The sequence below is a fragment of the Cyphomyrmex costatus genome, unplaced genomic scaffold (genome assembly GCF_001594065.2).
Source record: "Cyphomyrmex costatus isolate MS0001 unplaced genomic scaffold, Ccosl1.0 scaffold58, whole genome shotgun sequence".
In the NCBI taxonomy this organism is placed as follows: domain Eukaryota; kingdom Metazoa; phylum Arthropoda; class Insecta; order Hymenoptera; family Formicidae; genus Cyphomyrmex; species Cyphomyrmex costatus.
Window position 1 is genome coordinate 607,851 of NW_017279979.1, and position 13,002 is coordinate 620,852.

General features: G+C 26.6%; 1 protein-coding gene across 1 annotated transcript; it reads right to left on the reverse strand.

Moving 5' to 3' along the window:
- Positions 1-850: 850 nt before the first annotated feature.
- LOC108779316 (cytochrome P450 6k1) lies at positions 851-11,490 on the reverse strand. The gene is made up of 6 exons (XM_018546705.1): positions 11,322-11,490; positions 5,055-5,424; positions 2,284-2,621; positions 1,837-2,067; positions 1,153-1,404; positions 851-1,069 (listed from the first exon to the last, which is right to left on the reverse strand). The coding sequence occupies exons 1-6, from the start codon at positions 11,488-11,490 to the stop codon at positions 903-905; spliced, it is 1,527 nt and encodes a 508-aa protein (XP_018402207.1). The 3' UTR covers positions 851-902.
- Positions 11,491-13,002: the final 1,512 nt, after the last annotated feature.

A 13,002-nucleotide genomic window follows, 5' to 3' on the forward strand; every position in this document is an offset into this window, starting at 1 on the left:
TTTTAACAGCATTTCCGTATCGAGCGCATTGCAAATGTATTTCTACTCGAAATTCTATCATCAATCGTCTATTGAACTTTATTTGGAATTGCAAATTTCGCGGAATTGTAATTTACGCGGTCATTCTGTTTCACAAAGGCCACATTCATTCTCGTGCAAAGATGTATTATATTCGGTTTAACGTAGTTTGTCAGAAAACTGTAAATTAGTGCTATAAAGATAATTCCTCTACGGTTTTACGAGCAGTTCTGCATTAAATAGATACCAAATGTGTTTCTATTTGAAATTCTACCCTTAATCATTTATTGAATTCTATTTGAAATTACGAATTTCTTGTAATTTATACAGTTTAACAAGGAATTCCTGTTTAAAAACTCAATTTGTTTTTCTAAAGAAATGTTCTATGTGATTTAACATGGTTCCAGAAAACTGCGAATTCTTCATAAATGCTTTATAAAGTAAAGATGATTTTTACGCAGTTTTACAAGCTATATTAGATGAAATATTGAAAAAATTGTAAGAACTGTAAGATATTTATTTTTAATACATACAAGTAACATATATCTTATATTGTTTTTAGAGAAAATAAGATCTTTTTTCCTCCTAAGGATCCCAAATACGTTGTCGTAGAAAATCGGCACAACAATAAAAATGTTTAAGTTTTGCTATAAAAATAAAGTTACTATAAAAATAATCCAGACAAGTGTATTAGTTATAATGACAATTTATTTAAACATTTATTGTTTAATTCATCCGATGTCCCCGCAAACATCTAAATAATTATACTATTAATTATGCTAATTATAATTATACTATTATTATAATATACATCTCTCTCTCTCTCTCTCTCTCTCTCTCTCTCTCTCTCTCATTCTTGATATTTATCTAAAATAAGATCGTAATTATTTTCGCGGCTCAATAATAAGATCTACACCATCTTTTGCTGTGAGAACAAAAGTTCTTTCGTCGAAAACAAGTGGGACTGGAGTCTGAGAATGAAGTTTAAATATATATCTCGACAGAAGACTCACCAGACCAACCTTTGTTTGTATATAGCCAAATCGCGAACCTGAAAATTAATATTATTCAAAACTTATAAATTTGTATTGATTCAATATAAATCAAATGTAGTATTAATGGATTAATACACACCAATACAATTTCGTGGGCCTTCTCCAAATGGCAAATAAGTGTAAGAATGTCTTTGTTCTATTTTATCTGCATTGAATCGTTCAGGGTCAAATTTATCTGGATTCGGGTATATCGATGGATCTCGATGTAAACCAAGTACCGGTATAGTTATTAAAGTTCCTTCTGGTACACGAATGTTTGTTGTTGGTAAATCTATTTCTTTGGTGCAAATGCGGTGCAAAAGAGGAACAGCTGGATATTTTCTCATAGTCTCTGCAGTATATAAACGAAAAGTATAATGATACATCTTTTTCAAAATATAAGTAATGTATATGAACGTATAATACATTCATATATGTAGCATCAAATAATGAAATATTTTCGTATATTAAAATTTTTTTCTTGTATTGATGTTAATTGAAAATAGTTTTATTAATTCAGTAACTCAATTATTAATGAAACTGTTGAAGCATGTCAAGAGTGTACATTTCTCTCTCTTTTGCTCCCTTCCCGAACTTAACAGAATAATATTTAAATACGTATTTGTGCTGTTGTTTTCTATAGTAAAATTTTATTTATTTTATTAATACTATTATCAAATTAACAAAATTATTTTTAATTAAAATAATGCTGTTAAAACATCTTTTTTTTCCCGTGTACTATTATACTTTTAACATAATGTGTGATTAATATATATGAACTTGCCATTTATTACTTTATGAAGATACATCATTTCGTTAATAGCGTCGTAGGTCAGTTCACCATGCTTTTTCAATATTTCATCGATTTCCTTGCGAACTTTGTCTTGAATATCTTGATGTTGAGCTAATTCATACAGAGCATATGTTGCTGTCGTTGCAGAGGTTTCGAAGCCAGCCACAAAAAAGACATAACTTTGTGCAGTTGCTTCTGTCATGGTAAGTTTATTCATAGTTGCTACAAGTTAAAAAAATAACATATTTATAGTTATGATATACAATGTATATAATTTTAAACAAAAATATATTTTAAGAAAACAGTTTTATTTAATTGATTTACAAGATTGCAAAGAGAAATAATATATTTTTTAACACATTGTGGAGAAGCTATTAATATAAGAACAAACGTAAATTAATAATAAGAAAAGTAAAATATAAATTATGTATATATTACATGATACGTTGGTAATCTCTTCATTATCATCAGGATCAACATAATCCCTGTTCATTAGTTGTATGAGCAGATTCACGAAATCATATCTAATAATATTATAAGCTTTCCTATATTCTACAGTCTCTCGAAACATTTTCATATAGAAACTGATGACTTGTCGGTCCGTGAAAGGAACGGAAAAGAAATCCATAATTTTCGGCGCAAACATAGATAATGCAACCCAAATTGGATTCATCTCTAAAATTTTTTTTTCGTAGGTTCGGAATTTGTTATTGGGATTCTCAATGCAATTAGATTCGATACCAAAAGCTGTTGACATGATCACATCTGTTGAATATCTATTGATAGAATTGACAAATAGTTTTCAATTAATTTTATTAAATTTTATCGAAATTACAAAATACCAACTTAATACTAAGAGGTGAGAACTTAAAGACATACGAGAGAACAAATTTTTAGGAATAAAGAAGCATTGATATTTTAACATTTTGATGCAAAAACATAACTATGTTTTTGTCAAAAAACGAACAATATTCAAATAAAGATTCAGAAATAATAGCTATAAGAGAGTAAAAAGATTCAAATAGGGAGAGTTGTAAAATTTAGAGAGAGAGAAAGGAAAAAGAGAAGAAAATTTAGAAATTTTTCTTAAATTTAAATAGAAAGCCGCTAAAAGGAGCAATCTTAAATGTAATATAAAAACACTTTTTGTTAAGTAATTTAATTTACTGACATCAAAAAATAACATTTTCGACTTTTAATTGGTCTTCATCAATTCTTATAGATCTAAAACTTTTAACCAGAAATAAATATCTTACATAACAATAAGTGAAAGTAAGACAACAATTAAATTAATAATTATAAAATGAGATATATCAAATGTGTTAATAACATGTAATACAGAGAAAATAAGTAAAAAATTGAACAATGTATGCTAATTATTAAAATATAACAAATTCGTCAATTAGAGGTGAGAACTTTGTCAAGTTCATAAGAAAAAAATGTGGAATCCGTTAAAATTAAATATTAAGAGCTTAAATATTGAATATGTTCACATAAGAATAGTAATTCATCTATAAAAATACAGAAAATGCAGTATATTACTAATGGTTATAAATTCAATAATTTACTGAAAAGTTTCTGTTACAATCCATATCACTCAAATTGGTGTCACTAGTCTCACTTTTGAGATATTAAACTTTTTCAAATATTAACATTGAAATTGTATTATAAAGGAGGTAAGGCCTAGTTTTACAATTCACGGTTAACTTTTAACCGAGATTTAATTTACATTTTATCTCTTTCTAATTCTAGAATTAGAAAAAAATGAGAAATAAAGTTGAACCTCAGTTAAGAATTAACCATGAATTCTGAAATTGGACCAAAGTAAAATAAATAGATATTCTCGAAAAAAATTGAACTAATTTTAATGAAAAGAATATATATTATAATCATTGTTTAGATAAGTTTAAGAAAGCTTTGTACATTTTTGTACAAAAAATTGAATAAGTTTTTAAATTTTCTATAAACTTTTTTTTATGATGTGTATACAGTCTTTTTTAAATACAAAGAAAAAACGATCTAAATCGAGTGATAATAAGATTTTTTATAAAATAAATTTTTAGTTTATTAAATTAATATAATAATACATAAAAAATATAAAGTATAATATATTAAAATTTTAAACAGCTTTTTTTTTTCATTCAGTTGGATTCAATTGGATGCAATTGGATTGAAAAACTGCGTTTTCTATTCAAAATTTTGAAATGAACAGTATTGACGATGTACTGAAAAAGCTGATATCATTTTTATAGATTGAAAAGCATACAGATATGCTCCGTACAATTCCTATAAATAAATAAAAATGTATTCAGGATTTAAAAGGATTTATTTTAACATTCATGAATCCATATTTCTGAAAATCTAAATCCATTTTAATCCATTTCAATCCATTTACGTTTGTTGGGTAGAGATGAAAGCATAATTTTACTGTATAAGCGACATGGTGTGGTACAATATACGCTCCTGTTTTCATTATACATTTTATCGTAAGTAAGAATTTCAATCGTCAAATAAATAATTAATTGCAGTAATACAAAAATTGACAATAATAAACAATAATTGACAATTTACATTTAAATGACTCAATCTTGCCTTACCTCTTGAGTACATTATATTGACGACAATAAATTTCTCACTTTAAATACAATTTCTACGTTCACACAAAAACAGGAGAATAAATTTCTTCAAACAAATTGTATCACACCACGTTGCTTAGACCGTAAGATTATGCTTATCCCTATGATTTTGTAACATCTAAAAGAATCGCTGAAGAAGGACTCGTGAGTTCCGAAACGTTCGATATTTTTATATTATTTTATATTTTTTTATATTTTTTATATTTTTTATTTTTATGTTGTATTAACTTCGTAAACTAGAAATTCATTTTATAAGAAAATCTTATTACCTCTCGATTTAGACCGTTTTTTCTTTACACTTTGCATTGTAAAAAACGAGCAAGATCTAATTAGTCTTTTTTAATCTAATCGTTTTTGCATTACTTTTAAGTGGATTAAATAGAACATTACATTCTGTATCCAAAAGGACAAAATACTTTTTCTTAAAAAAATATTATGTTGTTTATCTTATATACTTATCGTATTTCGAATTCTATTTTCTATTAGGCTAATAACTTTATATTTAAATAAAAAAGTTTCTATTTCTTGTTGTTAGAAAAACTTTATTTAAATAATAAATTCTTAAAAATTTACCTTGCAAACATGTCCTTCATCTCGATAGAATCTCTTATTTCTGCTTTTTCCTTCAGATAATTTGCAAATTTTTCGCTATATTCTTTCATAATTGGAAACATCTGTTTTATTTTCCCTGAAGTAAAAGTTGGTGTCATTTTGACACGTAAGTTTCGCCATCTTTTTCCAGGCATAAGAAACAAATTGCCAGACAACGGGTCAACTTTTTCATTGAAATACATTCCACGATCATGAAAACTTCCAAATTCCTTTGTCAATACCGTTCGAATAAGATCGGGATCGGCAATTATCAAAATTGGTCTAAATAAGGTATACATTCCAAAAGCCCGATGATCCTTATATTTCATGTAAGCATTCTGGAAAAGTTCGCCTGTTGAAAATCAAACTATTTTTTAATTAATTTCGTGTGTGTATTTTAAATAAAAATAAATAACATAAAATATTATACATTTATTAAAATAAAAACAAAATGTGTAACGATTATTTAAACAATTATAAATACAATATAAAAATTGTAACTTGTAACAGTTGCAATTTTATAAAATATAAAGTATAATTAATGAAAATTTTTTATGGATAAATTTATGAATTTAAATGTTCCTGAATTTTTTTTTTATTTTTAACACTAATATAATTAATTTTGTTTTTTCTATTTCACAACATTTCTTATTTCAAAAAAATTTTCTTGGACAGCTACATATATTTGCCAATACTTGTAAAGTGAATTATTTCTGAAAGCCATTTATCGACGAGATTTTTGTGCATTCATTACATTTTTAGTGACTTCTTAGTGTGCTTTCGAATTGCCGCCGCTTCAGAGACTTCTAGGCACGAAAACACGCAAAATATTAGACTAGTAAAAGATGAAGAAATTAAGTTTTGCGCAAACAGGCAGAAACTAATAAATATTTCATGCTTGTTTAGGGCTAGATTTTTTCGTCATCATGAGGGCTACATTTTACAAAAATTTCAAAGCTTTGCGTTTAAATCTTAATGAACGGAAAGCAAATGAAAAAAAACCTTTTTCGATAGTTTTTATTTTGTTTCTACTTAACTTAATAGACCGATCTTAATATTCCACGTTTTATTTTGTAAATATTTTGAATATCTACATTTTTCATACTGAACTTGTTTCCATATAATCATATCTTTCGTTTTATAAATGAAAAACATTTTTTGCAAACTATTTGGTTTTTTTTCCATATTTCCTACACAAGTCTAAAGTCTCAAACATATGCATTTCTTTTTTTATGATCTTCCAAAGATTTTCGTGTAGAGAAAATGCTAGTTTATAATTCATTCCAAAATGAGAATTTTTCAGTCTAATTCTATTGGACAGCCCTGGGTTAAGGGGGGCGGGGGGGCTAAGGGGGCTATAGCTCCGAGCCCCGTCTTTTCAGGGGGCCCCTTAGCTTAAAATTGTATTTATTGATGAAAGTAAATAATCAAAGACAAATAAATAATTAATTAATTTTGCATTCCTCGTGCAATGAAACATCGTGTACAGACAATATTCAATAAAAGAAAGTACAATGAGGAATATAAATTAGCTTGTTCAGATGTAGAAATTACAGAGAGTGGCTTTCCAGCTACATACACAGGCAACATTGTGTAACACAGTGAATCATTTTATCCTTATTGTTTGTCAAAAGGCCTGTTCGCGTTGCATGAAATCCTCAAAAATTTGTGTACTTAAAACGAGATAAATTTTTAACAATACCGATCAGCAAATTGCGAGGCTGAGCAATCGTTTTCCAAATTAACAATAATAAAAAATAAATGTCGATCCACAATGACTAATACTACTATCTAGATTATCGTCACTAGCATTATTAGCAATAAAAAGCGAACTGATGAAAAATATTGATTTTAATGATTTAATCAATGAATCTGCGTGCATTAAGATAAATGTACCACTTTGTGGACCCAATTGTTGGACAAATTGTGACAATTTTAAATATTAAGCTTTTGTTGATATGTGTTACTCTAAATAAATTTTTAAGCAATTTTTTATATTATTTAGAAATTAAGTATTATATAATTTATTTATATTAAAAATAATACTTTCGTAAAAAAAATTTCGTTTATGGACAATCGTCCATTTATTAGGACATTCACACATATGCGTGTATCAATTATTGGATATTCCTTAGCGTACCTATCTACTGAATGATTAAAAAACATATTTTGTATATATTACATATAAAACTTTATATAAAACTTCACAATAAATGTACCACTTTGTGGACCCAATTGTTGGACAAATTGTGACAATTTTAAATATTAAGCTTTTGATGATATGTGTTACTCTAAATAAATTTTTAAGCAATTTTTTATATTATTTAGAAATTAAGTATTATATAATTTATTCATATTAAAAATAACTTTCGTAAAAAAAATTTCGTTTATGGACAATCGTCCATTTATTAGGACATTCACACATATGCGTGTATCAATTATTGGATATTCCTTAGCGTACCTATCTACTGAATGATTAAAAAACATATTTTGTATATATTACATATAAAACTTTATATAAAACTTCACTAATTACAATTTCGATAAACTTTTTTGTACAATCTTGATTGATAATTAAAATGCGATTCTCTTCTATAATAAAAAAATTGCTTATCATTTGTCCAATAATTGGGTCATATTTTTGTGGACACAGAACACGTCACATTTTTTGTCCAATAATTAGGACTTTTGAATCATATTATATTTATGACTAAATACAATTTATAATAAACGCAAATAACATATTTGATACGATTTAGTTTCAGAAAACATCCATTCTTACTAAGCATGTGTAATAAACTAAAATGTTAATGTTTCTAAAATTTAAATTAATGATTTCGTCTTGCAATTCTTTAACTGTCCAATAACCGGTACATTTATCTTATATCAAGAAAAAAAATTTTGTAAGTACTACAACTTTAATAAAATGTGAATTATCTTCATGTGTTTATTCTTCAACATCCAGAACTTGTATGTTTTAAGCAGAATTAAAACGACTCAAACTACAAAAGTCATTATATGAACAACCACGTTTCTTAAATAGAAATTGCAAAGTATATATGTATTTTGCATTTAATTTATTGTTATTCAATATCTATTATTCAATAAATAATTTCTATTGAAAATAGGTATTTATTATCTATACTATTATAAAACAATTCTTATGAATGAAGGGGGCCCCGTTTTAACATCAGCCCCTGGGCCACAAATACCTTAAGCCGGCTCTGCTATTGGACTTATAGTTGTTACAATTTTATTTGCATTCTAAGATGCATCTTACTGAAAAAGATCACGTCACACACAGTTATATAATGAAGTCAATTAAAACAAGTGAATCACGTAACAGGTTGTACTAAATCATTGCATAATTTTTTATAATTGACGTGATTTAAAAAATCACACGATGATATGCTCTTTTTTCCTATTTCCATCATTAAATTCTTTAAAATTTGACAATTATATAATTACCGTGATGGATAATGTTACTTCTAATATTACGTAATTTTTTAAATTACGTGATGCTAAAAAATTACGTACTGATTTGGTTAACGAATAATTTGTTACGTAATTTACTTGTTTTAATTGCATAATTTCATCATATAATTTTGTGACGTATTCTTTTTCAATAAGGTGGCAAATTTTGTTGAATTCAATAAATACTACATGTGCTTTCCAATATTGTGATTTTGAATATTAATGCACTTATAGATAATTTCATTATAAATATTAATATTTGAAGTTCAATGATTGCTCTAACAGTCTTCAATCAACTCCAATTAATTTAATCGACCGATTAGTCTATTCTCGAATTGGCCAATAGCATCCGTCGTTAAACGAAATGACAAATGCGATTGGTTAATCTTAATAGACTAATTGGTTTTTATCAAATACGTTAATTGGAGTTCTCTTCTCGTCACGTTAATTGTCCAACTCCACATATTGATAAGTTAACGCCCCTGCTACTCTGGATTAATATTTATATAATGCCAACAAAAATTATCTTCTGAAATATAAAGTTATCACTGTGACATGATAATGAAGTCAGATTGATTACTGCAAAAAAACATAACTACTTTTTTTTTTAATTAAAATAAAACAAAACAAAATTAATTTTCATTGTAGAAATTTTTTTCATACCACGTGATTTTTATTTCTTAACTACAATGTACGTGTTACGAACTTAACAGGATTCTCACTGTTGAACGAAAAATTGTTATGTTAACATTCAGATTGACAATTTAAACAAGGACTTGGTGTGTTGGGAAAAAATATTTCTTTCGATTTATGTTTTATAAGAAGATTTGTCGGCATTATATGAAAACTTATCCGAAGTGGAATTATTATACCAAGTGTTAACTAAAGAAACGGCTCACAGTGATCCAAAACTTTTTTATATATACGTATATATTATATCTATAATATATTTATTATTATTGTTACGTCCATATCGGGTGGAAGTACTAAGAAAGCGATCAAAACGGCGCAACGCGCGTGGCAGGGGACATAATTAATGTAGATAGAGATAAAGATCGGTCGTGAATTATTTCTATGGGATGAGAAGTACGATCAATCAAAGACGCGACGAATAAAAATCCTTGTTCGCATCGCTGTAACATTACTTTATTACAGTTATTACAGTTATGTTTTAATCATTTATTTATGAAACTAATTCCAAATTGAATCAAATGTAAATAATATTTCGCCACAAAACGTTAATTAGATTATATTTTTCATTATTAAATGTTAAAAATATTAAGGTATAAACATTGCAATATAAATATTTTATAGGTAGATACATGTGAGAACACAATAACCAATAGAAAATAATACTTTTAACAATCTAGCTGGATCTTAGGTGCTTGTATAATTTCGTGAATTTATATAGATACTATATGTATGTAGTAAAATAAGAAGTTCTTTAAACTGCGCGCCGAAACAATTTTTCGATTTTGAAACACCCAAACTCTATTAAATTATCACAGTAATATCACGAGTTAAATTAATTAATAATTCGATGCTCTTTACATATCTTAAATGTTCAATAACACATTAAAATCTGTAAATAATTAATTATTATTGCAAAAATTATGATCTCGGCCGGGAGTTAATTAAGAATATCAATTATATTTTTCATTATAATATTTATCATCTTTTGATATGACGCGATGCATAACGCTTAATTGGATTAAGGAAACGATACCGAAATTATAATGAAAAATATAATCTAATCTAATTAACGTTTTGTGGTGCAATATTATTTTACATTTGATCCAATTTGGAATTAATTTCAAAAATAAATTATTGAATCATAATTGACAATGAGAATAAGGGTTTTTATTTATTTCATTTTGATGTATCAATTTCTCCTTAATTCTGGCGTTATTATGATGATTATTTTCGGTTTCTACAAAGAAAAATACATAACGTAAAAATAAAAAATCTCTGAGCGATAGCAAAAAACTCTCGAAAATTTCTATCCTTCTTTTAATGATTACACGAATTTCTATAAGAACCGATATTTTAACAGTACTTTAGTGGATCATCTGATATGTATATGTTATAGAAATTAAGTACAAGAAGTAATATAAACGATAAAATTGAAGCAAATAATAAAATATAATGTAAAATACAAAATATTCGAAATTATTGTAATCAATTTCTAAAAACTTAATAAAAATATAAAAACTTACTAAACGAGAATGGATTTAAATGGATTGAAATTTTAATCAATTTCTATTTCAATTTATCTAAATGCGTACTTTAGTAGCATTCGTGGATTTTCACTTTTTTAAAAATTTAATTGAATAAAAAAACCCTTTCTAGATTTAATTAGATTAAAAAATTGCATTTCTTATTCAGAATTTTGAATAAAACAGTATTCCCGATACACTTAAAGAACTGAAATCTTTTTAGATTGAATGATATAGAAATGTGCTTCATGCAATACCTCTAAATAAATATAAAAATGCATTAGAACTGAAAAGGATTTATTTCAAAGTTTATAAATGCGTACTTCTAAAAATTTAAATCCATTTAAACTCATTTTAATTCTTGTTTGCTGAAAATTAAGTAAAAAACTAATGAGTAACTTGTAAATAGAAGAAACTTTCCTAATTCTGTAAATAATTATATATTAATGTTTTCTGTAATAATTATATAGTAATGTAAATAATTACTGTAAATAATTATATATGTAAATAATTATATATTAATGCATTATATTTATATTACACATAAAGAGATACTGACCTACTGACATCCTTCCAGTTACAACATCTGTCAAATTTCCAGTGGGTACAACGGGTTTAACATAAAAAACACCTCTCTTACGCCAGAAATTAAATATCACAAATTTATAATAAACATACAAGATGCTCAAGGCAAAAATGAAGACCCCGACTAACTCCACAAGTACCATCGTAAATCTGAAATATGATGACAAAACAAAAAATCTTTTGTAAAATATCAATATTAATTACGACTTCATGAAACATCTTTCATAAAAAAAATTTAATCTATATACTCTTATAATTTGAACCGGACAATACGCGATTTGTATCTCATTATTCGCAATTTCTTATTCATAACATTCTTGGAAATTTATCGTTTATGAGGAAAACCGATTGATTCTAAAATGGTATTACTTCTGTTGTATTACATATGTTCATATGATCAGAGCACTTCACTGTGAATCCAACGATACTTTTTTATGTACTAAAAAACGTTTAATATTCCTAGTAATATTTATACAATATAATAAACATACATTGATTAATTGGAAAATGTGTAAAACATGCCATGTTAGTTCAAATTGCCGATATAAAAAAAGAAAAAATATACTTGATATGTATCTATTAATATATTAAGATAATTTATCGGTAATTTTCTACTTTATTACGTAAGCTTATAAAATCATTAATATTATTGCTTTTTGTTCTCTCACCTTATTTAAAAAATTGTATAAAAATTGTTGTACAGTTACGTTCATACACTCGCATTAATGTGCGGTTCGGGGCTTTGAACGCTATAATAAGGTTGTCCCCCACTTTGCTGGTAAACTTTGATATTCAGGACCGTATTGTTTTAACGACATTAATTTATTTACGTTTACATTAATTTTTTAAATAAATAATAATGATTATATATGGGCGCTATTCCGCGTGTAAAGTGGATTAATTATCTCTCAAAAATTTTTTTAATTTTGCACATAGTGCTTGGAGAGAGAATTTTATACTAAAGAGAGGATTTTTTTATTGCAAAATTGATTGAGATGTAAACAATTAAAAATTAAACTACTTTATTCTGCAAAGATTCATATCTTTGTTACTAATAATAATAGCTGACTTCGTTTTTTTTAATTCACGCTAAAAATGTTCTAGGAAAACTGAGAGTGTTGCTGGTTCACACTGCATCCGATTTCCGTCGTACGACGACTCTGCAACCAATCAGAAAAATCGTATCATCGATGCGGAGCAAAATTTTGTTTCCTGATTGGTCGCAGAGTCGTCGTACGACGAAATTCGGATGCAGTGTGAATCCAGCGTATGTAAAATATATTTTTTCAGATTTTCCGACTTTCTTCTCGATTAATTGTTAAAAAATTTGTTAGAAAGTTTATTAAATAGGCAATGGAAAACGAAATCTTCTCTGAATATTAATATATTTCCTGTAAACTAGAACATTTTTAGCGTGAATTAAGAAAAAACGAAGTCAGCTAGCATTATATTAGTAACAGAGATATGAATCTTTGCAGAATAAAGTAACTTAATTTTTTAATTGTTTACATCTCGATCAATTTTGCAATAAAAAAAATCTTTTGGCACAAAATCTATCTCCCAGAGCACTATGTGCAAATTTAAAAAATTTCTGAGAGATGATTGATCCGCTTCACGCGTAATAGCCCCCGTATATATGTGTATGTATGTATATA